At 56.2% G+C, this 26,431-nt stretch overlaps 2 protein-coding genes across 2 annotated transcripts in view; one reads left to right on the forward strand and one right to left on the reverse strand.

Moving 5' to 3' along the window:
- Positions 1-2,390: 2,390 nt before the first annotated feature.
- On the forward strand, positions 2,391-16,542 carry LOC119091721 (putative RNA-binding protein 19). The gene is made up of 17 exons (XM_037214564.1): positions 2,391-2,534; positions 3,397-3,473; positions 4,672-4,876; positions 5,180-5,355; positions 6,315-6,512; positions 6,927-7,248; positions 7,640-7,825; positions 8,885-9,079; positions 9,377-9,516; positions 10,010-10,268; positions 10,948-11,094; positions 11,936-12,078; positions 12,609-12,811; positions 13,073-13,189; positions 13,946-14,057; positions 15,548-15,674; positions 16,076-16,542. Exons 2-17 carry the CDS (start codon positions 3,438-3,440, stop codon positions 16,123-16,125), a joined length of 2,616 nt encoding a protein of 871 aa, XP_037070459.1. The 5' UTR covers positions 2,391-2,534; positions 3,397-3,437; the 3' UTR covers positions 16,126-16,542.
- Positions 16,543-20,312: 3,770 nt separating this feature from the next.
- Positions 20,313-26,431, reverse strand: part of LOC119091815 (protein Wnt-16) — a 62,069-nt gene continuing 55,950 nt past the window's right edge. Inside the window, exons 6-8 of the mRNA XM_037214703.1 lie at positions 23,919-24,059; positions 21,659-21,889; positions 20,313-21,338 (exon numbers count right to left, since the gene is read on the reverse strand). Of these exons, the coding sequence (XP_037070598.1) occupies positions 21,237-21,338; positions 21,659-21,889; positions 23,919-24,059 (474 nt within the window). The 3' untranslated portion in view covers positions 20,313-21,236. The remainder of the gene's footprint in view (positions 21,339-21,658; positions 21,890-23,918; positions 24,060-26,431) is intronic.

Below are 26,431 nucleotides of genomic sequence, written 5' to 3' on the forward strand. Positions count from 1 at the left end.
AAGCTGGTCTCTGGTTCCAAAACCAGAAAGAACCCGGGAGATAGTTTGGTAGCACGATCGAGATCCAGCACGGGGGCAAAGTCATCAACACATTGTGGCGAGAGAACCAGCAATGGCTTGTTCCAACGGAACCAACAACAACTAGCCACAAGTCTGACATCAATCCGAGAGATCCGGCAAGAAGCAGTATCCAGTATATAGTGATATCAGCGGCAACGACGAGGAGAAGGAGCTTACCTGGATTTGTGTGAGGATCCAGTAGGTATCCACGTGCTGCACTCTAACATATCTCGCCTAAGTTTTGTTTCACATGGTGGCCATTTTCTCGCTGGCCATTATTAGACACGGACTTACTTTCGTACTAAATCTGAAATTGACGGAAGCCGGGATAAGCAGAGGTGGAACCAATAAATCTTTCAGAAAGGATTACTGTCAAAAAAGGATATATTCTTTTGTTTCGGAAGTTTTTTCCTTCATGTCCCTTCCCGTCTTTGCACGTTTGTGGTGCCATATCATTCGGTACTGTGGCACAACATTGCAAACGTAATGTCACCAATATGCTCGTCCATGAGGGTGTAAACAACCGTGCCATTGGCTTGAAGGTGTTTTTCTTGCTTATCCTGTTTTCGTGCCTTTCAGATTATATATTGAAATAGATCCCCGCTTATCAGTGCTATCTTGAAAATGGCTAGCATAGCTGATGAAACAAAAGCTTCTTAGCTACCCAGGCTGGCTTTGTCAGGATCTGGTATTTTGAGGATAAACAATTGGAACCAAGAACGAGGTTTACTTAGTTTTTTCAAGAACCGGTATAAATCAGAATACGCGCTCTGTTGTTGCGAAGACCAACAAATGAAAACAAAGCACCTTAGCCGGGTTTCTTATGAAGAAATCGGCAAGAATCAAGAACCAGGGCTTGATGTGTGCGAAAAAACAGGGGCAACGAGGCCTCAGGGTCTGGTGTTAGTATAATCTATAAGTATATTATACATTATACGAATAAAGTCGATGAGAACCGGGAGCCAATGTCTGGTGACCATGACAGAACTGGGAGCTAGGACCTGTTGCCCGTGACAAAACAGAGAGCTAGGGTCTGGTGACCGTGACAGAGCAGGGAGCTAGGGTCTGGTGACCGTGACAGAACATGGGGCTAGGGTCTGGTGCTCGCAAACGAACGTAGGCGATCCACCAGTCAGACACTGGCGTTTACGAGTATGAAGGAACCATCGGCAACCATGATAGACACCGAGGGTAGCTCCAGTCCCATAAGGGCACATGAAAAGAAATATCTAGCAAGCCTTCGGGTCTAGACCATTTCCGAGCTAACACTTCAATGTTTTGCAGCTCCTTGATGGTGATCCTCAAGCTGGACGAGAGTCCGAGACGGCCCGACAAATAGTCTCCTTCACGTCTGCCAGGATGATTTATGTAGTCATGTTGGGTTTGCGCCCAATGACAGTGTCAGCTCAGTCGTCAAGTTTCAAATAATGCAAACTCCGTTGCAAGATAATTTACTGACTGCAACTTAACTGATGTCCCGCTGTTTCATCGATATTATATATCGAGTGTAGCCACTTAAACTTTGACGTGCTCTTTTGGAGATGATGATGGTGTTGCTACGTCTTACGAACTTAAGCATTTGCGTGGCCACTGCCTCATTTCCCATCCCACACTACCTAGCGTTGTTGGGAACCATACAGGCCTTCAATGCAGTGTTCTTAGTGAAGACGGCGACGGCTCAAGACCAGGGCAGCAATGGGAAAGCCATACTTTAATTCCATGGCCAGCCAGCTGCCTCCCGAACAATGGAAATCTATAAATGGGACCAAGACCTTTTTGAAACGGCCGGCCGCGGCGCACGGCATATCCAACCGTTTCATGGAATGGCAGCGACAGCGGTGTGTTGCGCGACGTGCCACGCAGGGAATGTGGACCGGCTTTTCCATATACAGATACAGATGGCCAGACCTGAAGCAAAATGGGATTTCTAGAATAGGATTATCTCCTTCAGCTTAAGTCTCACCCACACGCCTCAACATAGTCCTCTCATCCGTGACGTTAATCGCAATGCCTGTAATTCCCCGCGCGTGACGCGCTCCGCAACCAAATTTTGACCTTAAAAGTGACGCTCTCCCTTATTGTGTCAGTTAAGAGACTGAATAACTTAAGCTCTACGCCCGCTCAGTTTCGCTCTCACTCCCGTAAAATGAGGCATTCCCTCAGAGATCTTCAGTTTCACGCAACCGACATTACGAGATGATTGAATTGCGAATGAGATGCTAGGATTTTCTTTTTTATTAATATGGAAGCATAAAGTTTGTGCACAATTGTATCATAACACTGCGCAATTGTGACGATATGGCGTGGTGTGGTCATTCGCGTGGTCTTGAGACCCTGACTGCTCTCTGCTGTTCGTAACGTGGTTTGCCCTGCGTGCCTGCAATCGTAAACGCTACGAGGTCGTACTTGCACACTGCCCCCCCCCCATATTGCTGCAGTTGGAGCTCGCAATAAAGTGGTGAAGTACAGCACCGGTAAGTGCTCGAACTGAGGTTCGTATTTGCAGTGTCTAGGATTGCGGCTTTCCCAGAAAAATGCTTCATATTCGGGGTTGATCGAAAATTTTAGACTTATGACGAGTGGTTGGGGCTCACGGTAACATGGTGAAATACGGCACCGGTTATTATTTGGATTTAAGTTTGTGCTGGGAGGGTCTAGGATTACAACTCCCTGGGGCATTGCTCTGTATTCAGAACTGAGGAATTTTAGATTTATGGGTAATGGTTGCACATTTTGAGGCTAACCTCTCATCCAGCATACCCTTTGATTGAGTGGCATATGAAATGTAATTTGAAGTGTTTGTTGATATTAGTACATGTATGTTTCAGGAACACATGGAAAGATCAGGCAGCTCATGCATGTGCTGGGCATGTACCTGGTGCCCTGTCAGTGGTAGTCATTGAGTGTTTTGTCTGGCCTGCTGGCTGATAATTATCTACAGTAAGAAAGCAGCAAATAGGAATGCTGCTTGGTATGCTGAAGGCTTTCTCATACCTGAAGCAGAGTCTATCATTATGTGGTTCACATCAGATATTTGCATGCAGGAAGTGATATGTTGGATTTTTACCTTTTAACTTTTGTTTCAAGGGTTGTGATCCAACTGACCTGAAGTTATCCCAAATGTGACATGCTTCAAACCAGTTCCAGATTAACAAGTCTTTCTGACATTTTTAGGTGGTCCATGATTAGATGAGCTGAGGACCTCCGGATCTCATAGGATATTAGTTCAATAGATTGCAGTTCCTAGGCTTGGCATGTCAAGAAGCCCAGCCTGGTGAAATCATTTGTTGATACATATCTTTATGTATGGGTGTCTGTATATAGATTTTGTTTCAGGCAAAACTACCATGCCAAACTGAACTTCCAAAGAAAGAAGCATGTCAAGAATAATTGTCAAAAACCTGCCAAAGAAGGTAAGGCAATTGTGGATGGTATTTTTTATAAGTGAAATGCTTGAGGCTATGGTTATGGATCAGCAGTTAATTACATTATAGGCCAGCACTTAATAGTTGGTTGGCCTGAAAACTCAAATGTTGTGCTGGTGGTTGAGAATCCTACAAGACCCATCAATGTACTATTTTTAAAAGGGGCTAGCCCAAACCATACTTTTTCTCTCTTGTTTTGATGACACATATGCACAATCATTATAGGGCTGTGTTTTTCATATCACTACATGTTTGCATTCAGTTGTCCCCTTAAACAATTTTGTCTATGAGTCTCTGCAATCCTCCCACAAATATGTGCATTGAAGTAAGATGGAATGTCCTGCAGTGGTGGCTCTAAGACCTGCCCAATGCCATGCACAATTCATTAGGAAGGTCCTGGCCCTACAAGACCAGGAGAGCAATGCCATTTTAGGAGATAAGGTTTAGTTTAAAACATGTTAACACTTTCAAGTTTTGCCATAAAGTTTTGTTAGTTGTTTGGAATTTTGTGATCAGGCAATGATATAGAAGACAACAGATTCTTGTCAATGAGCCTTTAGTGGGTTAGGCCCAGAAGTTGACGGGCAATGAGGTGGACTATAATGTATAAAATGTTGGTGGCATTGGGTACTCTTGTTGCCAGCATTGATCAGATGGTGGTAGAAGCAGTGAAAAGTATAACGCTTCTAGCTGAAATCATGCAGTAAATGTTCTAGGGAAGTGAAAGACCCAAAGGAAACCAAAAGACCCGAATCATTTGTGCAAAACGTACTGATGACATTATATTCAGATTGTCGTGTTGTTGATGTGGACATGCATCTGTGTTTCTGCATCTGTAGCCACCACTGGCTGTCCTGGGTTCATAATTTTTGTGGGGGTTGAATTGTGCCAGGGTCTTATTGTTAAATAAACAGTTGTGTGAAAAGTCACAAATGTGGCTTGATGATATCACCAAATTAGAACCCTGTCACAAGTGGTTAAGAAGCTTTAGGAACCTTATCATGGATCAAAGAGCCCCATCAAGTTCCCCTGTGTCCTTACACAGCCTTTACAATTTATCTTGCTACCTCAGCAGAAAACAAACACAAAACCAAAATGCACACATGTGGGCTGAAATTCTGGCCACCATTGATGATGTCACGGCCTGGAGTACCATATTTGCAATGAGCTTGCCCTCTCCACGCAGGTGACGGAAGAGATGCTGAGGGAGGCATTCAGTGCCAAGGGTTACGTCACTGACGTGCAGCTGAAGTACACGCAGGAGGGCAAGTTTCGCGGGTTCGCCTTCGTCGGCTTCAAGACCGAAGAGCAAGCTGACGCTGCCATCGAGTTCTTCAATGGCACTTACATTGGCGCGACCAAAGCTCTTGTGGAGAAGTGTGCCTCGCTAGGTAAGTTGTGCAGGTGGTCATTCGTCATGTCCATCATTTGAACCTCAGAACTGAATCAATGCAAACATTCCATGCAAGCAATGACATTAGGTTTCACTCATTTCAGATGTATGTACTCGTGGATGTAAGTGTGATATAATTTTTGCGTTATTCTCATTATTAAGTTGGGTGATCGGCAAATGCCAAGAAGAGCTTTTCACTCATTTCCAGTATGGGCCACTTTCATTCCTGGTAAAATGTCATCATGGACATTGATGTTGTCATCCACCCTTTGATAGCCATATGGTCCCTGAATGATTTCAGGGTCTGCCGACAAGCCCCGTGCCTGGAGTAAGTATGCCCCAGGAAGTTCGGCACATGCCCGTCTGCATGGAGAAAAGGCCACCAAGGCTGCTAAACAAGATGAAAAGCAGCTGAAGTCGAAGGATGGACAGAAGTCGAAGGGAAAGGGTACCAAGTCTAAAAGCAAGTTTGAGGAGGTCAGTTTCATGTAAAGTGTGATAGACGTGGTCGTAGGGTCTCACATTCACCTGATAGAATGGCTGTCTCTGTGCTCTATAAGATAGCGACGTTCGTCACACCAACGCGGTGCATTGTCCGGGGACCTCCTGCAGCAGTTTACCGGTTGCTCTGGTGCTTAATTTTGGAACACTTATATAATAGATGAGTGTGGTGGAAAAATGCATGTTGTAAGAGGTCATGCGCCTTACACCGTTGCTTTTATTTAGGGGGGGAGGGGGTCTCAGTTGCAAAAAGTCACGCTTGCTGCACAGGCTGCTGACTCCTATGACCGAGCCTCACAATTTCTGCCAGTGGCTTAATACACACAAGCACACGCAAACATGCAAGCATGTGCCTTCACGCAAACACGCACAGACGGAAACACGCACGCACCCAACCACGCACGCACGCACGTACGCATGGACGCACGCACGCACGCACGCACGCACGCACGCATGCATGTACTCACTCACTCCCTCACTCACTCACTCACTCACTCACTCACTCACTCACTCACTCACTCACTCACTCACTCACTCACTCACTCACTCACTCACTCACTCACTCACTCACTCACTCACTCACTCACTCACTCACTCACTCACTCACTCACTCACTCACTCACTCACTCACTCACTCACTCACTCACTCACTCACTCACTCACTCACTCACTCACTCACTCACTCACCCACCCACCCACCCACCCACGCTAAAGGCGCAATCACGCTTAAGGAGTTAATCATCAGTCGCCTATTGACATGACGTAGCCTTTTTTAATGGCGAGGAAGCCGTGAGCATGAGACCGGTCACGTAAAATCCCAATTGGGCATCGAATCGAACCGGCCATCGCAGAGCTGGGCGGCGTTGAGGAGTGACCAGCCACCAGATGCGCGCGTCGCCGCGTGGGCGGCAGGTAACAGCTAACCCGGCGGTCAGGTGCTGGCCGACCCTTCGTTCAGCGAGTTCCTGGCCGTGCACGAGAAGGGCCCGCGTGCCGTCTGGACGGACGACGTGCCGCAGCGGCCGACCGCGCCCGGCCAGGACTCGGCCGGCGAGGACCAGGAGGACGACGACGAGGAGGAGGAGCGGCAGGAGGAGGAGCAGCATCCGCCTGGGGAGATGTCGGATATGGACGTAAGAGATGGCTGTTACAGAGGCGATGGTAGGATGTCGTTTTGGAACGGGTTGTGTTCTGGAGCTCGGTGGAGCAGCGGTTATGACCTCAGATATCTGAGAGTTTGGTATCGGGCTTCATTATGATGCATGTAAGTAGTCGAATTTTACACGGAGGGTACCGGTAGTGTGCTGGTTAGCGCGTGTTCGGCGTTGCGCGTCTGGGAAATCAAAGGTACAAGGTTCGATTCCCAGCGGTGCCCGCCCTTCCTGCCAGGGTGAGAGGCAGGCGACGGCGTGCAGCCGCAGCAGCCAAGCGCGCCGCAAAGCCTCAATGATGACGATGGCGAATTCTAAGTGTGGTTGTCCACTCTTACTTTTTGCGATGTTCCTTCGCTCGTGCTTTAAATAATCTCAATATCTCGCGTCTTCCAGTTCTTGAAATCGAAGATTGTAAAGAAATCTGACGGCAGCGACGGAGACGCTACTGATTCGGAGGATGAGTCGAAGGGAGCAGCCTCAAAGGTTTCCAAGCCGTCTGGCAAACAGAACGTTGTGCGAAAGTTTGAGATAAAGTTCACTGCGAAAATCACCGGACTTCCATCAAGTGCCAAGAAGAAAGACGTTCGCCAATTTTTGGCTCCACTGAAGCCTAAATCCATCAGACTCCCGCCCAGAACGAAGGGCATCGCCTTTATCGGCCTGCAAACTGAAAAGGAGCTCAAACTGGCGCTCAATAAGAGCAGGACGTTCTTGAGTAAGTGCATTTCTCCCTTTACTCTTATCTGTGTGGTAACTACGCCATTTGCAGCACCGCGCTTCAATTTGCTCGGTTCGTGTATTTCAGCCTCGTTTCCACCGTTTCTCTTCGTTACGACATGAAAATGCCAGGCTGGCGCTGGTCATTGCATGGCTCGATACAATCATTTGTTTTGCCTCCTCTGACGCGTCCCTGGTATGACTTGGCCCAAAATAACCTCAAGTAAAGTTGTGATGGGCATGAACCCTTCAATGCATACGGCAGGGCGCGGCATTGTGCTGCTCTTCCCTCCGCCCCGTCTGAGCTGGCGACACCATATATCGGACCTCAGTCCGCCTGGTGCCGAGCTCGCGCGTATGCGCGCCGCCTGACGAAGCGTGCTCGCCAGACGGCCGGCGGCTGGAGGTGAAGAAGCTGGAGGAGCGGCCCGCCGGCGGCCGAGCGGCACCCTGGGAGGAGCAGCAGCGCCAGCTGGCCGACGTCGAGCCCGTGGCCGAGACGGGCCGCATCTACGTCCGCAACCTGGCCTACACGGTCACTGAGGCTGAGCTGGAGCAGCTGTTCTCGCAGTACGGTCAGTGAGGCCGCGCGCTGGCCCCCGACGCCGGGCAGGGGGCGTCGCAGGGTCGAGCTCGCCGAGTGACTGTAGTGAAGTGGTCCGTCCCGACACCTGGGCTCGATGTTACTGGCGTTGTCTTTCCCGGTATTTGTACATTTACGACCCGCCTGGAGACGCTACTCGTGTCGGCTAAGCTGTTGTTAACAGGAATCAGATATGATGGCCGCCTCCGCGTCCCGATTTGTGGAGGGCCGATCGTCTGACCGCTGCATGGCACATACGTGGGGCTTCGCGTCCTGGCAATAGCGCTCACGTGATTGTGAAGGCGGTGTCATGAGCGTCCTTGGTCATGTCGTGGCTTTGCATGACGTTAAATTTCCCGATAACTTTCGCGTAAAAGACCAAAACAAAATTACATCTGATATAACTGAGAAGGCCTTCAGCTTCTGGTTGTTGGGCATATAAGCTCAGACTTCTTATGCTAAGTTATCGACTTCCACTTTCCAGGGGACTGTTTAAACGACGTTATAGAGCAGACATTGGTTATGTTTTCTATGATTGACGTTTCAAGCGGTGCTTTTGATCACGATCATCAATCCCACGAGCTTAAAATCTCGAGATCACTTTGGGAGATCACGAGATCACTCGTGATTATAAGCACGGATTGAAAAGTAGAGTATTGAAAATAGGACCAGTGTTTGCTCTATGACGTCGTTTAAGTAGTGCCCCCCGGTATACTGAAGGTTAAACTCAGCATAAAACTCCGAACTGATAATGTCATAATTGAATCCGCTGAATTGGAATTCCTGTGCTGGATTAGTGAGGTCAAAGTCCTGGCAACAACCTATTGGTGTGATTGCAAGGCTCGAGCTAACCAAACAGGCGATTCAGTTATCAGACTGGATGCGCTTACTTTAACGGGCCATTACTTTAATACTTTTGAGTCACTGTGTCAGCTTCCATTTTCATATATGCGTCCTTAAGTTCGCGATATGTGCGGATTGTGACCGTTCTGGTGCGCTGTGCGAAAACAGCGCAAAATTCACCCAACCGAAGGGGCACTGATGTTCGCAGGGAAGCTGACTGAAGTGAACTTGCCGGTGGACCGCTACAGCCGCAAGATCAAGGGTTTCGCCTTCGTCATGTTCATGTTCCCGGAGAACGCGCAGCAGGCGATGACGGCGCTGGACGGCTCCGTCTTCCAGGGCCGCATGCTGCACCTGCTGCCGGCCAAGTTGAAGAAGTCGCTGGACGAGGACGGGGACGAGCGTAAGGACGCGCCGGCTGTGGATCGGATTGAGTTCTGGCTATCAGTCCTTTGTGAAGACTTGGACGTTGTTGCGTTCAGGCAAACATTAACAGGCTGGCTGGAGGTTTACGGGAGTGGTTACCGACCCATTTCGTCTAATTGGCAGCAGCGTGAAAATTGTTTTTTTTTGCCGAATTTTCGTATCTTTTTACTAATCTGCCAGGGTTTGTGCTCGTCGTGCATCACTTGTAAGTTGTTGTATTGCATAGTGCCCCAGCACCAAATCGGTTGGGTCTGACGGCACTTTCCGTCAACAGCGTCCACAGACTTCAAGGCGAGGAAGGAGAAGCAGCTGAAGAAGCAGGCCGGATCGGCTCACAACTGGAACGCCATGTTTCTCGGGGCGAACGCCGTCGCCGACCTCATGGCGGAGAAGTACGACGTAGCCAAGCGAGATGTGAGTCTGATCACCCGATCAGATCTGATCCCGATCCCGATCAGACATGATCCCGATCCCGATCCTGATCCTGATCCTGATCCTGATCCTGATCCTGATCCTGATCCTGATCCTGACCCTGATCCCTATCCCGATCCCGATCCCGATCCCGATCAGATATGATCTGATCACATCATGGCGCCGGTCTAGCGTCGTTGTTGTTCCCAGCGACAAAAGCTGATTAGCATGCTCGAAAATAAGACCCCTGGCTGCGCTGTGGCCTACTTCACGGGGCGCCTCAGCTATTCCAACTTGTGCGGATGTGCTGAACGGTAGTGTCCAGGGCAACGTCTGAAGGGAACACGAGAGTGACGTCTGTCACGTGACTCGATGACGTCACACGGCTGCCTGCTGCTGCTGGTCACGGGAAAGCAGCATCGGAGACGGCCGCGCGGTCTGAGTGACGTCATGCCGTCACGTGATCGGGTGACGTCACGCGGCCGGCTGTCGCCAGGTGCTGGACAGCAGCGGTAAAGGGAGCGCGGCGGTGCGGCTGGCGCTGGGCGAGACACAGCTGATCGCCGAGACCAGGGAGTTCCTGGAGGAGCAGGGCGTGCGGCTGGACGCCTTCTCCCGGCCGGCCACCGAGCGCAGCAAGACGGTTATCCTGGCCAAGAACCTGCCGGCGCACACGGACCCGGCGCAGCTGCGCGAGATGTTCTCACGCCACGGCCAGCTGGGCCGCGTGGTGCTGCCGCCGAGCGGCGTCACCGGTCAGTGGGGAGGGGGAGAGTCACCGAGCACGGGCGCGGACGGTCCGGGCGGCGTCCCTGGTCAGTGGGGGGAGGGTCACCGGTCATAGGTGGGAATGGTCCGGGCGGCGTCCCTGGTCAGTGGGGGGAGGGCCACCGGTCATAGGTGGGGACGGTCCGGGCGGCGTCCCTGGTCAGTGGGGGGAGGGCCACCGGTCATAGGTGGGGATGGTCCGGGCGACGTCCCTGGTCAGTGGGGGGAGGGTCACCGGTCAGGTGGGGACGGTCCCAGTGACGTCACAGGTCAGTGAAGGGCATCGCGGGTCAGGGGGTGGAAACTCGGCAGTGGGGGGCGCCCGTGATTTCGTTAGCACATCGGTGGAAGAGGTAGCGCGTTAATATGATAAGATGAGAGATTAGTGAGGGGATCAGAGTGTTGGCATCATTGATGCTGTTGCAGGATTCATGGATCGCCAGTAACAAGCCTGATATAAATTGTTTGGATCATTAATTGAGCCACTTGTGTCTGAAATTAACTGACAAATTGATCGGGATTAATGATCATTTAGTGTGCCGTTTCTGCAGAACAGTCCACTTTGCACCAGTTGTGTGCAAAAGTGTTAAGCTAACTAATCCACTCCCCGCCCCATCCTCCCCCCCCCCCCCCACCCCGCCCTAACACACACCGCTCCCTCGGCAGCCATGATCGAGTACTTCGAGCCGTCGGAGGCCCGCGTCGGGTTCCGTGCTCTCGCCTACACCCGCTTCAAGAACGGTCCGCTATACCTGGAGTGGGCGCCGGTGGACGCGCTGGGCGAGCCGGTGGCCAGGCAGGAGGCCGGCACAGGTGAGGTGGCCGCCACCGGCCTGCTGCCGGGTGTCGGCCCTGGCCGGGCCCGCCGCTGGGTGCCATTATGCCGGCGGCGGCTGTTTGCTTGATGGGTTGTTTGTGGGGAGCGGCCGGCGGGATCTGCTATATTGCCTGCTGGGCATACAGCGGTGTTGTACGTGGGCCTCGTCGTCGCGGTGCTGTGTAAACACGCGGTATTAGCGTGGTGTCGTCGGTGGGCGCGCCTGCTGTATCGAGCCGCTCGTTGCAGTAATAACTGCGGTGCTGTTCCCCATTACCCAGGAAGTGCGCGCCGCAATCATTGTTGTTGTTGGAATGCAGTGAGGGCCGGCAGCGGAAGTCCTGGTGTAATCATGTGTGTGTTAAGGTAGCTACACGCCAATATCTTAATTATCGTGGATGCCTGTGTCGTGCTTTGCTCTGTTTTGCTTTTTCTCACCAAACACTTAACTGGAATCTGCATACAGCAATTCACTGCGTGCAATGGCTCCTATTTAACCGAACTGAACATATGCACGGCAATGGAGGATCTGTGTTCCACATAACCAAGTCACTGCAGTTGTCTTGGAAACAGCTGCTATCTGCTGCTGGGACCTGCGAGGATCGATGGTAATCTGGTGAAGATATGAGTCCGCAGGGGGCGCTATGTTACCCCCTGCCAGGTCTTCTCACCTTGCAGTGTAAATCGCAGTCGTATCGTAAGTAGATCTACGTTTCTGGTGGAACCGTGTGACGAAATGTCACGGTGGTAGGGCAGCGTGTCGCATTAGCTTGTCCTGGACACGCGTGACTCGTGCTGGAAGCTGGCATTTTGAGTTGTTTTCTTCATTGCGCACAGACGCTGGAGACGACGGGGAAAAGCCAGCGGCCGTGGAGCCGGCGGCCGATGAAGAGGAGACTGACGAGCTGGAGCCCGAGGAGGGCGCCACGCTGTTCGTCAAGAACATCAGCTTCGAGACCTCGGACCAGACGCTGAAGGAGGTGAGCGCGGCGGCGCTGGCGACGTTATCTACGTCAGTGTAGCCGCGGCGCTGGAGGCTGCGTGTCGCCGCGTATGGCTAATCAGTCGACGTTGGCGTTGCCGTTTGTGCAGTGTGGAGACTTGTTGCCTTTTGAGAAAACGCGTTGATAGGTGCCTTTTAAGCATACAAATTTTGCCAAAACAATGAGCAAATGAGTCGAAGCACAACATGCGTCGATCACCAGTTCACACCGATTGCGATTCATTCTATCCAGCGTTGTTTGCAAAAATTGCGTAGACTCCAAAGAGCGCGTGATGTCTTAAGCTGGCCATGAAACTCCGAATAACGTCAGATCTATGTCAGCTCTTTTTGGCCATGAATCGACGGCTCGACCCTTCAGAGCAAATCAATACAGATATGCTGTGAACAGTTCTCGCGGTGTGACCGGTGCGCGGGCCAGCAGCAGCGGCGATGTCAGTTGGCGCGTCGGTGAGCCCCGTGCAGGCGTGCCGCCGTCTCATGTTGAACCCGTGCTCCCCCCGCCTCCAGCACTTTGCGCCATGCGGCCGGCTGCTGAGCGCCGTCGTGTCGCGCAAGAAGGACCCCAAGCGGTCCGACCAGTGGCTCTCGCAGGGCTACGGCTTCGTCAGCTACCTGCGCAAGAAGCACGCCAAGAAGGCGCTCAAGGAGCTGCAGCAGGTGGTGCTGGACGGCCACGCGCTCGAGCTCAAGGTCTCCAACCGCACCACGGCGTGAGTCATCCGGCCGCAGGCGGGGCGCGGCCTGGGTCCGGGATGGCGATGTGCATATGATTGGTTTTACAGCGCTGGTGGGCACGGTCTCACTCTATTCGGATGCCTGCTTGGAAGTCTTGGGCTGAAGCTCGTTCGGCATTAAAGTGTGTTTACACTTGTACGCGTGTTATGTAGTTACTGTACTCAGGGCCTTGTCAGTACAGCTCTTTCGTGTGTTGTGGGCTTGCTTAAGTGGTCCAACGACGGGTTTTGCCGCAGGCCTGAGGTAAAGTCGCTGCGAAAGAAGCACGATGGTGGCAAACAGAAGTCGTCCAAGATTCTGGTGCGGAATATTCCGTTCCAGGCCAACAAGAAGGAAATAGTGGAGCTTTTCCGGTGAGTGATCGTTGTGCCCCACTGCTGTTTGTTTTGGCCTCGCTTTCGGCCAGACTCTTGGGTGCCGTGAACGTAATGTCTTGCGGACCGTGAGGGCATGACACGTCCGTTACTGAGTGTGTGCACTGAGCTGCTCTGTTCCTGGCCTTTGGTCAGCGGACGCAGACGGTGCCCGACCCGCCGGCCATGGTCAGTCATGACCCGGAGCCGAGCCCTGACCCTGCTGACTCGCCCTTCTCTGACGCGACCCCCCCCCCCCCTCTCCCATCCCCTTTCCGCCGACCATGGCCAGCCATAAGCCGGAGTCGAGTCCTGACCCTGCTGACCTCCTCTGACGACCCCCCCCCCCCTCCCGCCGGCCGTGGTCAGGTATGACCCGGAGTCGAGCGCCGACCTCGCTGTCCCTCCCTCTGACGCCCCCCCCCCCCCCCGCCCCCACCGGGCATGGTCAGCCATGACCCGGAGTCGAGTCCCGATCCTCCTCTGACGCCCCTCCCCCCGCCGGCCATGATCGGCCATGACCCGGAGCCGAGCCCCCCCCCCCCGCCCCGCTGACCCTCCCTCTGACGCCCGCCCCCCGCTCCCGCCGGGCATGGTCAGCCATGACCCGGAGTCGAGTTGTGATCCTGCTGACCCACCCTGCTCTGACGGCTCCCCCCCGCCGGCCATGATCGGCCATGACCCGGAGCCGACCCCCCCCCCCCTCCCCCGGCCCCGCTGACCCGCCCTCTAACGCCGCCTCCTCGCCGCCGGCAGCACGTTCGGCGAGCTGACGGCCGTGCGGCTGCCGCAGAAGATGGCCGGCCTCGGCACCGGGCCGCACCGCGGCTTCGCATTCGTCGAGTTCACCAGCCGGCCCGACGCCAAGGTGGGCTGACGGGGCGGGCTCGCGCGGCCCCGGGCCGGGAGGTAACGCCGGCACGGGGAAGCGCGGGCTGTCATACCGCCAGAGGGCTGAGCGAAACCCGGTCGGTAGCGAGGCTGGGTTATTGGTTCGGCGTGGCGGGCTAATGCGCTTCAGTTCATGAAAATGTATGGTTTGTTAAGGTAGAGCTGAAAGAAGCATTGGTAGTTATTATTGACCATTGAGTTGTTTACCCCAGCTAGGCTCCGTGTGTCACTCATGACCAGGGCATTAGGCTGGTGTAATTGGCGGTTCTGTTTCCTGTAAGCCCCTGGATTAATCCGTGCGGCGAGTCCGCGCGTGTATCAGGCGAATGTCAAACATTCATGTCCACTCCGCCGTCAACGCAACTAGGTTGAAAACGCGCATTTCCCTACGTCAGTGGACCAAGATGCATGAAAAACATGTCACGTGCTGTGTGACATCCGCTCCGTCTCACTCCGAGACGTGCGCTGTGTCAGTGGCAGAGCGCTACGGCTGCTTGCCGAGCCATGCAGCCACTGCGGCAGCTTCCGTGCCTTGTCTTCCAGGCGGCCTCCGCCGCTGTGTACGAGAGCCTCCACCCGCCTGTGGTGTCACCTGAGTTGATAGGCGCTGTTCTGGGACGGTTGCCCCGCGTCCGTCTGCCCAGTCGTCACTTGTCCCTATGTAACGGCGGGGTGGTGACGGCGCGTGTGCTCCGCCAGAGGGCGTTCGCCGCGCTGTGCGCCTCCACCCACCTGTACGGTCGCCGGCTGGTGCTGTGTAACTGTGCGGTAGTGACGGTACGTGTGCTCCGCCAGAGGGCGTTCGCCGCGCTGTGCGCCTCCACCCACCTGTACGGTCGCCGGCTGGTGCTGTGTAACTGTGCGGTTCTGACGGTACGCGTGCTCCGCCAGAGGGCGTTCGCCGCGCTGTGCGCCTCCACCCACCTGTACGGTCGCCGGCTGGTGCTGTGTAACTGTGCGGTAGTGACGGCGCGTGTGCTCCGCCAGAGGGCGTTCGCCGCGCTGTGCGCCTCCACCCATCTGTAGGGTCGCCGGTTGGTGCTGTGTAACTGTGCGGTAGTGACGGTACGCGTGCTCCGCCAGAGGGCGTTCGCCGCGCTGTGCGCCTCCACCCACCTGTACGGTCGCCGACTGGTGCTGTGTAACTGTGCGGTTCTGACGGTACGCGTGCTCCGCCAGAGGGCGTTCGCCGCGCTGTGCGCCTCCACCCACCTGTACGGTCGCCGACTGGTGCTGTGTAACTGTGCGGTTCTGACGGTACGCGTGCTCCGCCAGAGGGCGTTCGCCGCGCTGTGCGCCTCCACCCACCTGTACGGTCGCCGGCTGGTGCTGTGTAACTGTGCCGTAGTGACGGCGCGTGTGCTCCGCCAGAGGGCGTTCGCCGCGCTGTGCGCCTCCACCCATCTGTACGGTCGCCGACTGGCGCTGTGTAACTGTGCCGTAGTGACGGTACGCGTGCTCCGCCAGAGGGCGTTCGCCGCGCTGTGCGCCTCTACCCATCTGTACGGCCGCCGGCTGGTGCTGGAGTGGGCGGCCGCCGACGACGACGTCGACACGCTCCGCCTGAAGACGGCCGCCCACTTCACGGGCGATGGTGAGGCGGCGCGGGGGCGCGAGCGCTGGGGCGCGGCCGGTCAGGGTGTGACCCTCTGGGTGGGTCTGTGTGGACCGGTAGACGGCCGAACGCAGCCGTGGGACGGGCCTCAGGGCAGTTGATGTGTGTGTTTGTTTGTTTGGGTTGCCAGACAGCGACGTATGCTAACTGGAGAAGCGGGACATTTTTACCTGTGCTTGTGCTCGGGGACAAATAAATATTCACCATATATGCATATGTGCATAGAGCTTTTATATATATATATATATATATATATATATATATATATATATATATATACATACATATATAAATACATATCATGTCCTGAACCAGTATTCATCTTTTTTGTCACCGTTGCTTCATAGTTTCCTCACACGCGTTCATTGCCCGATTTCTAGCGCCCTCTAAGAAGCGAGTCAAGATGGACGAGGAGGCCGGCCAGCCCTGATCGGCCGCCGCCGCTGGCCGCCCGCTGTCTCCGCCGGAGGAGACTGTGCTCGTCAGCTGACATCCCGAGGTGCCGCCCTGCTGGCCTGCCACCCTGCCGCTCTGGCGGCGGCTGGCGTCATCAGCCGGCTGGTCCGCTGTCGCTCGGCGACCGGCGGCCGGCCCGCTGCTGTCGGCCCGCCGTCTGCCCGGCGAGCGCCGCTCGGTACCGAGGCCCGGCCCGCAACGCCGCTCGGCACCGAGGCCCGGCCCGCAGCAGACGCGCTGCTGACGGGTCACAGTCGTGGGCCGCCGGGCTTGGCATGTGCGGTGAACCTAAGACCCGTGGTACAACTGACTCTCGCGTTGTTGGGGTGGTAGAAGAAAGCTGTTTGTATTACTGTTTCTGGTGCGAAGAGAAATACACGCGGTGAGATAATCGAGTTGTGTTGTTCCGCCAACCCAGCTGCCCGCACACCCCGGCGGCATGACAAGGCCAGCGCGGGCACGGCCCTGACATTAACCGCGCCACGACGCGCGAAAGGTCACCGCCCGACCTCCCTCACTCCTCCAGCCGACCGAGCCCCGTGTCCTCCGCCTCCGCCGCCTCGACTCGCTCCGTGCGTGGCCGGACGTCCGTGGCTGCGTGCCGGCGCGCCGCCCCCGCGCGCGGCGTGCCCGCGCAGCCCCGGCCGGGCCGACCGCTCGCGCGTGGGTCCGGGAGGGCCGGTCGGCCGGCGGTGACCTTTGGCGGCCGACGGCCGGCAGTCGGGCCGTGACGCGCCGGCTGGCCGGCCGCGCATGAAGCCGAGGCGGTGGCTGCCGGCGCGGCGGCTGCTGCTGCCGCCGCTGCCTCTGCTGCTGCCACTGCTGCCGCTGCTGCTGGTGGTGGACAGCGTGGCGGGTGAGTCACGCTACCGGGGGACAGTGTTCTCGGAAACACGCTGGTTGTGCCAGTAGGTGTGCTACATTGTGCATATTGGTCACGATCACGATACCTGTCGAGGATTGCTACCTTCAAGCATTTCTAGCTGTTTGATGGTAGTCATACGTGTACGTGACAAGTGGCTTACATGGTTTGAAGGTAGCTTATGCTGCTGGAGGTGCTGCGCGCTGTTAAAGTGGAGGCCGATCACGCTCTCCAGGGGCGAGCTGCACGTTAGGCTGCCCTGCAGGAAACTGTGCAAAGGTACACCGCTGCCGAGGGCGGTAGGTCGGATAACTTCCATCTACACTGAAACCTTATCTCAGACATTTCGTAAGGCTGTGAGGCAGGCCGCGTTCGCTGTGCACCCTCGTTTGGCTTGGTTTGCTGTATGACGTCATAGTTTATTGTGTGACGTCACCAGGTAGTTTGTTGAGTGGCGTCATGACGTTTGTGTTAACCAGATGAGCCGGACTCGAGGTTGATCTATGGGACTGATTAATCTCCACGTCCAGTTTCTGACCTCGGAATAGTCTGTATCCATCTTCGCCTTCTGGCCAATGAAGTGTGATATTCACTCGCTTACGCGTTAACACACATCTTTGAGGTCTAGTGTAGCAATGTCTGACGCAGCGTGTCCCAGCACCGTTTCCTGACCTGCACGTTGCATCCGCTGCTGCTGACGTGCTGGTCACAGCTGTAGCGTGCACGTCCGACGGCCCGCTCGGCGCCGCCAGGTCGCGTGCTGTTCACCTGCCCGCCATACCGTGTGCCGGGCCGCGCCGTGCCGGCCTACCTGCTGCCCGGCCAGACCCTCAACATACCGGGCAAGTGTCGGAGCCTCACCTGCGTGCGGAGCACCGTCGACAGGCACCTGCACCACGTGGAGCACAGGTCAGAGGCGGCCGGGCGGCCGGGGGACGCTCCGCTACCCCCGGCCGAGGACCCCACCTGGACGGTCGGGTGGGGTGGAGTTCGAGGAGGGGAGCGTCAGGAGCGTGCATTTTTGCGTGGATAGCCGGCGACTTGACATGCTGTCGGCCTTCAGTGACGAGCCCTTGCCTCTGCGTGGCATAGACTCTTCGTGACGCGACGTTTCTCCGCGTTAGTTTGACTGTAAATCACAAAGGTGAATGATTCGTCAATATGATATAGGCAAGAAAGCTCCGTTTGCAGTTGTGCTGGCAATAATTAACTTTCATGGTGCCAGAAACAACTGCTTAAACGACGCTATCAACCAGGTATTGGTTATGTTGCCAAAACTCGACCAGCTTACGGGTGCTGCGCTTAATTCCGGCGCGCTAAATCTCGCGTTCCGTTTCAGATGCGCACTCTCGGCCCGGATGAGGGGATGTCGTCCGAACTACAAGCTAGAATACCCTCAGTGCTGCGATCATCCGGTGTGCCCCGGGCCGGGCGGCACCGGCCCCGAAGCCGGGCCCCGACCCCCGCCTCAGGCCGGGCCCGGCGAGGCTGTGGAACCCCGGTCAGGAGGGGGCGCAGCGTCCTCCGCACCTGCTCCGGCCGCACCTCCTGCTGAGCCTGCACCCACCGCTGCGGAGGTGGACAGCATACCCGGTGGCGATAACGGAGAGGGCCCAGCCGCGGCTTCGTCGGGACGAGACGACAGCGGTGAGGCTCAGCCTGAAGCCAATGCGACGATGCCGTCCGGCGGTGCGGTTCAGCCTCCGGTCGTCACGTCGTCGGGGTCAGTCGTGAGCACCGGCTCGGGGTCCTCGACCAACGGTACGGCAGCTCCTGAAGGCGGTACCAAGTCCAGACAATCGGTGTGGCTCGCGGCCGAAACAAATGCCGAAGGCGCATCGAAGTCACCTCCCGACCTATCGTCCGGGGCAAAGGGTGATGGCGCAGGCAACTCTGACGCAAACAAAGAAACGAAGTCTGCCCGGTCCGTGCCTGCGACACCAGGAGCGACCGCGGCGCCATCTGCAGCCAAACAGCCGGCCAAGCGTGGTCCGGAGACGGGCGGCGCGGGACGGACTGGGCCGTCCAGCGCCGCTGGGAGCCCCGCTGCACCGAACGGCACCTCGACAACAGCGTCGGAGTCGACCGCCGCCGCCGCCGCGACGGTGGCGCCACCTGAGAACACAGGCCAGGCGCCGCCGGTGGTGAGCTCCCCGAGCCCAGCGGTGGTGCTCTCACCGCCCCAGTCAGGGCTCGAGCCGCTGCCGACTGCTGACCCCGGGCCGGGCTCGGTCACGGCAGGGACTCCAGGGGGCGCCCAGAAGGCTGGAGGAGATCTGGGGGCGGCAAAGAAGGCGGGCGGCGCTGGTGGGCGGTGTGCTCCAAACTGCGCCCCCTCGAAGATGGGTGCGAATGACGACGCGACTTCACCAACCACTTCCACGTCACCGTCTCGGCCGCCTCCCACATACTTGATTCCTCCTCCACGCACCCCTGCCGCCGCACCGTCCCCTACCCATCCCCCCTTCGCGGCCACACGCTTCGGTCCCGACCCGTGGCTGTTCCGGTCGCAGCAGGTTCTGACCAGCCGGCACCGTCACTCCGCCGCTCCGCCGCTCGGCCGGCCCGGCGGCGCCATGCCGCGCCGCAAGCTCCGCGTGTTCGACGTGCGCGTCGGGCGCCGCCCTCCGCCCCCGCCGCGACCTTCCGCCGGTGGCAGGCTGCACCGACCCAAGCTGCGCACGTGGACCGTGGTCGTGGGCCGGCGGCGACAGCCGACGGAGCCTCCGATGCCTGCGCGGCGGCCACCACCGCCACCGCCACCGCCACCGCCACCGCCACCGCCACCGCCATCGCCATCGCCACCGCCACCGCCGCCGGCGCCAGCGGCGGTGGCAGTGGCGGTGGCGACGCCTGGCGGCCGGCCCGAGGTGAGGCACGCCGGCGTACGAGCGCCCAAGGTGTCTGGGAACGTGAGGACGTTTCGCGTCTATTTAAGGTTGCCTGCGGCTAGGCGGAATAGGCCGTGACATAGTATTGTTCGAGTTCCAGTGTGGTCCGCCGCGATGCAGGCGACCGCGGGCTGTGAGGGAAGAGCTTTGGACGTAAATGCTTTCGAGAGCGAACAAAACCGGGCCAGACGCTCAGTGTTTGCTCTGGTGACGGTCTTGAGAAGTAACCACCGACGTCAGTCCTCGGTAGGTCGGTCGACGATTAATATGTTTGCATTGTGCGCATGTGCAAGTTCAACCGCCAGGGCTAGAGAACACACAATGTAGATGAGTGGGATGTAACGTGGCCAGCCGCGGACATGTCGGTGAGCCTGCAGTTGACAATAGTCTGTAACCCATAGCATGCGGTACTTTTCAACAGATGTATTGTCCAAGTTTAAGCGATTGAAGTGATGGTGAATTGGGCTATTTCGCTAAAAGAAACGCGGTGCCGGTTGGCTCCGGCCTCCTTAAGAGAAGCGGATGCTCACATGGTGCTGACAGACGTCCAATGAGTAAACCAGGTGGGCACAGGCAAAACATTGTAGCCAAGGGTGCACTGCTATGATGTGTGCATATTAATAAAAGATTCATACGCCACTGTATTAGCATACGTTCTTATTTACACGTCGCTTCCAAGGAAGAATAACAAAAGATGATACCGATGCTAACAGACTCTTTGAAACATGATGACCTTGATCATTTGACGGCGTCACGGTCTGTGTGACGTCACTGTCCACCACAACCACCGCCGCCAGCGCTCAGTCACCTCAGATACGCGTGTTTCGCAGCAACTAACATAGAATCGCAAGGACTGACGGCTGCAAGATTCCGATGAACAACAGTCTATTCTACATGAAAATACTGTCGGCAGCAGTTGAGAAAACGCACCGGTCACCGGCGATTCGTCCGTCAAATCTCACCAGAACCGTCCACAAAGTATCCAGATACGACAGATCCGACCACTCATCTGGCAGCCGGCCACTCGTTAGACACCTTACAAGCTAGAAACAATGCGCTCGCGTGAGATTCTGCCGCTGTCGTCTAGCCGCCGCTACGCGGTCGTGTTCGGTGGTCGGCGACGACGGGCGCGCGCCGCCGCCTGCTACGCAAGCGCTGCACCACACCAACAGACCCGACGGCCGCCGCAGCCCACACCGAACAGAGTCCGTCCGACCGCCGCCGCTAGCTACCGGCTTCTGGGGCGGCGCGCCGACGCCCGGCGGGCGACAGGAACCGGCGGCCGGGCCGCCCGCCGCACTCCCGCTACAAATGTTTAAAGCGTCGACCGAGCTATTTACACGTGTGCGTGTCCAGCAGCGTGATGCACGTCTTGCAGTGCACTTTGCAGCACCAGACGAACTTGCAGTGGCAACGCTCAGCCCGCCGCACCACCTGTGAACGCGGACACGGGACGAGTGGGAAAGTGTTCAGGTTTGTGGTGTTCTTAGGTGCAATGCAGGCATCTGCGGTCATATTTTCAACGACATAGACTGATATTTGATGACCTTATGATGCTGTCATTCCCAGCTTTAGCAGAAAGAACGATACCATTCATGACGACAAGCCTGATAAACAGACGCCATTAAAGACTTAATAACCTTTGCAATGCATCAAAAACTGTCTTTCAGTCATCTCGGTCACGCCTGCCATGAGTGCCGACAGCAGCGCCACCTATTTCTCAACAGCGCCACCTGCCGCAGCGTCCGACAAACCTCGGTATTGTAGCCGCGGCCGCAGCAGAGCAGGTCGCAGCTGTCAGGACCGTTGGAGTTTTTGCTGCACTCGCGGCCCTGCGTACCCAGCACGCCCATCTTGGGATCGTGCAGGCAGTAGTTGGGACTCTGGTCGATGTACACCAACGCCCGCGCCTTGGGCGCCTGCTGGCTGCGCCGGCCGCGGCCGCGCCGCCGCTTGCGCCTCAAGCGTCGCCGCTTGATCGCCACCTGCAGCATGGGGTGTCACGTGACCGACAGCGGCGCTCGGCGGCCGCGAATGGCCACAGGCCGGGTACCACAGGGCGGGCGTCTGTAGAGTGCCTTAGTGCAAGAGGGGTGCCCAAGGATGGCGGCACTGCCGGCTGGGTCGCCCGAGGGTGGGCGCTCGTGGAGCGGGGCTAAATGAATGGGTGGTCATTAAGTGCGTTAGCGCCAGGAGAGGGATACCAACAAAACACAACTGTGTCAGGAAGTGTCACGGTTATTCATTGTAAGACCGGTGTCAGACATACCTGGAAATCGCGCTGTTGCATTACTGTCTTAGGAGAACGAATACAATTCTTACTCAAGTTTCTATCTCTGGCTAGTAGATTTTCACTGTGCGTGGTCGGAGTTTTATTGGGAACCTCACAAACAATCGTTTGAATGGCTTCCTTAACGAGTTGTAATATCGTCAGTACACAAACGGGACTGGGGATACAGCCACGTCTCCTAAGGGTCCTGCGCTCATCAGGTTAGGAAATGTTTGCGGCAATAATGTCGCGAGATCGCTCGCTTTCAATTAATGATTCTAAGACGCCTAGTATCATTAACGAACTTTCCCCGTATCTTGTCAGGCATCGCAGCCTTGGTATGGAGATTTGGCCGCACTCACAAGTAGGGACAGCTCTCTAAAACCAACGGATGTGACATCACTGTAGGGAAACCTCCGGGAAGGCAGGAAGCCATCTGATGAATCAACATGCCATGTAAAAAGTCAAGTGTCCACTGTAACGGATCGGGCACTTCAGACGGCATGCAAACGTACGCCACAATGTTTACATTGGACGATGGATTGCTGAGGGTTGAGGAGCTGAAAACCTTGCGAAAACCGCAGCACAATGCGTGTGCAAATAAACGCCGCGAAAGCAAGCAAGCAATCCACAAGACAACTTAAGTGCTAGGACCTGTGTGACCGTCTACGTTTTGGAAAAGGACCTCCATAAAATCAGCGTCACTTAGTTGTAGATTCATTGTTCTCATTTCGAATTTGTTCCGCTCGCTAATCGGATGTGCCGCCGACCCTGCGCCTCGCAAGCCGACACCGAAAACTAATACCCGTCATCATTTATTACGGGCTAGCATGACATTCATATCGCAGCTTCAATAACATGGAGATTAGTCTCTGGCGGACCGCTGAGCGGTTCTCGGCGTAGAGGGGTTGTTGGCAAATTGTGAAGATCCGCGTGAAATGAGTAGGCAGCGCGCCGCCGCCCAGCTGAGTTGGCTTGGCGACATTAGAAACGGCCGCGCGGACTCCTGCGGCAGTTAGCGTGAAGGAAGCGGCCGGAAGAGCCGGGCGTGTGCAGGATTTTGCGATGGGAGGGGGAACACAACATAAAATCTTACTGAAAATCAAGTACAGCGCCACGCAAATGCGCGCAATTTCTTGCACGGCATAAAGCAACATCGCATGTACTTGCTCTGTTTGACGTAGCGTGTCTACCTCGGATTGTTTATTGTCGTCATATGATCACGCACATCTTAGCACATAATAATTTACAAGGGGTGCTCCCCCGTAGGCTATTACGCGAATACAGCCCTGCATTGTCGGTACTGCGTCGGCTGCGTGCTTGCGTGGCAGCTGCAAAAGCGATGGGGGCGTGTCGGGCCTCACTTCTGATTAGCATTGCGCTAGGTAATGTCCGATTTATGAGGCATCGCGTGTACTTACACGATGTTCTTCTAAAGGTCTATTGGATTTTCGTTACAAGCATCGCGCATGCCATCAATTTGGTTAATCTATGCAGAGGATAGGCTGCTAAAGACACATTGCTATGCGGCGCGAGTGCCTGGCCGTTGCCGGCCTGGCACTGCATAGCTCGATATTGGCAGTGATGGCGGTCCGCAGCAGAGCCGAGCGCCGCCATCCAACAGCTCATCGGCTCAGCAGCTCAGCAGCAGCGCCAGTGCGCCTTTCGGTGCCCGCGTTGGGCACAAGCTGAGCGCGAGCCCGGAGCCGGCCGGTGACGCGGGCGCGCGGGAGGCTGGACGTTACCTCGACCGACCGTCGATATCGCTTCTTGAGGAAGTCGCCGATGGCGTTGAAGGGAGGCATGGTCCTCCAGCAGGTCTTGAGCTCACACGAGCCGGACACGCCGTGACACCGGCACTGCATCTTCATCAGGTTGCGGACCGCCTGCGGCAGTATCCGACAGCGTCAGATGTCGCTTAGGTCGGCCAGCGTCAGACGCCCGTCAGAGTCACGATCATTGGCTGGTGTGGATTAATGACCGATGGCCAGGACACCCGTGGAGTGGGTATGAGGCGACGTGCCAAGGTCTGTATTGTCATTGGGGCCTGACGTCGCACTCAGATGCAAAACCTATACAGGGTCACCTGCCTCTCACCCTGGGAAGAGTGGCAGGCAACGCGGGGTATCGAACCCCATACCTCTGGTTCCTCATACGTGCAGCTTAGTCACTACACTTCTAGCGCCCTGGCGCTCTAAGCCTAGGCTCGGCAATCAAAGCTCGATAATGGCAGCAGTAAGACATTCTGGCCTTTGTTTGGTGAGTGCTTTGATCACGGAAGGTAAACCAGCCAGCTTTCCACTGTGCGTGTTGCATGTGCCCCTGTTGCAGACGCATGCGAAAAAGGCCTTATATGCGTCTGAAATCATCGTCCTTGGATAATGAATGATTGTGTTCGGTTTTGGACGCAACCTACAGAAGATAGAACGAGGGCAACCGGCTAAATCATGACTAGCTGATGCCCAGCTCAGCCAGACACAGTCAAGCACAAATCCAAAGCACAAAACAATGATGAGTGTCCGCGATGCGGAAACATGACAGAAGTAGACGCGACGCCCGACCCTTCAAAGTGGAATCAATACACTTGTCTCAAAACAGCATGTCTGAAAACGGCCCGTTTCTTCTGACCACTTAACATGCACCTGCACTTGGCCCGTGTTAATCGGCCGTTCCTTGCCGAATCGAAGCCTCCCACGACAAAAATAGCATTCTCAAATCAAGCGAAGCCCAATCACCCTTCCACACCCGCCTGCCGCCAGCAGCTGGATCTCCCTGCCGTCCCGTCAGCGGGCGCCATCGGCCCCTTCACCCCTCTCGGCGGCGCCGGGGTCGGGCCGCGAGTCGGCGACCTCCGGCCATTGTGGGCCCATTTTCCACTCGGCGCGGCAGCGCTCCCCGCGGTCGGGCGGCGCGGCCGAGCGCGTTTGCGCCGCTGGCTCCCAATGCGCAGACGCATCGCGGCTAATGGACAAGTTTGGCGCGCTTCAGGGACGGCTGAATATCAACGGCTGGCTGAATGGGCCGCCGGCGCCGTCACTCAGAGGACCGCGATTATGATGGTAATGCGGCCGGACGAGGCGTGTCGCCACGCCGAGCAGGGCTACCGAGGAAAGCGGTCGCCATGGGGCTCCGGAGGATAGAGGTCACCATGGGGCTCCGGAGGAGAGAGGTCGCCATGGGGATCTGGAGGAGAGAGGTCGCCATGGGGCTCCGGAGGAAAGAGGTCGCCATGGGGATCTGGAGGAGAGAGGTCACCATGGGGCCCCGGAGGAGAGAGGTCACCATGGGGATCTGGAGGAGAGCGATCGCCATGGGGATCTGGAGGAGAGAGGTCGCCATGGGGCTCCGGAGGAGAGAGGTCGCCATGTGGCTCCGGAGGAGAGAGGTCACCATGGGGCTCTGGAGGAGGCAACAGAATCTCCAGAATCACACGGGACTCCAGATGAAACTAGCAATCGCGGAGCCGAGGGTGCCGATTACCAGGCGACTTCGCAGAGGACCTGTCACTATAGTGTGCCAGAGAGGGCTCGAGAGGGCTCCAGAGGGGGCGGCCAGTCGCCATGGAGCACCGGAGGTGGCCATGTCAGACACAGGTGCGGCGCATCTCGGCGTAGCGTGGCTGCCGAAGGCACCACGAGAGGGCGACTGATATTCAGTCTGCAGGCCAACTACCTCCGGAATGGAGAACTGGATGGAGTTCGGGCGTATGTTAGACTACTGTCTCATCTATCTGTGATTTCGCATAGAACTCCCACCCAGCACTATGTTCTAGACCGAAACGACGGAATTTCGTCTGTTAAATCTCCTTCAAGGCTGCATACGATCTGAGAATACATCTACGACCTCATTAATACCGAGAGTTTCCTTTGTATGCTATCCCAACAGTGTGCAGGGTGAGTAGCTGTCCCCATGACACCGGTCACGTCCCGGTCCGCGAAAGGCAATCAGTTGCGCAGTGACAGTGAACATCTCACCCAGACCCGGTCAGACATATGGTCACCGGTGCAGCGAGCGGTGAGGACCGGAATGGTAAGCGATAACCATCCTCGGCAGGGCTGATAATGACCAGATCTCTCCTGATAGTGACTAAGTGGCACACTGCTGGTACATGTTAGTGAGATGTTTTCCTGCCGCGAGTAGATAGCGTTCCATGGCGGCTGACTTGTGACCGATGGTGACCTCAGGTCTGACCAGTGAGACGCATTGTCGCGACCTGAGGCGACCGCTGCGGTGGCTGGCGGGGACCCCAGTCGTGCGG

The sequence above is a fragment of the Pollicipes pollicipes genome, unplaced genomic scaffold (assembly GCF_011947565.3).
Source record: "Pollicipes pollicipes isolate AB1234 unplaced genomic scaffold, Ppol_2.1 Scaffold_3447;HRSCAF=4054_pilon_pilon_pilon, whole genome shotgun sequence".
NCBI lineage: Eukaryota > Metazoa > Arthropoda > Thecostraca > Pollicipedomorpha > Pollicipedidae > Pollicipes > Pollicipes pollicipes.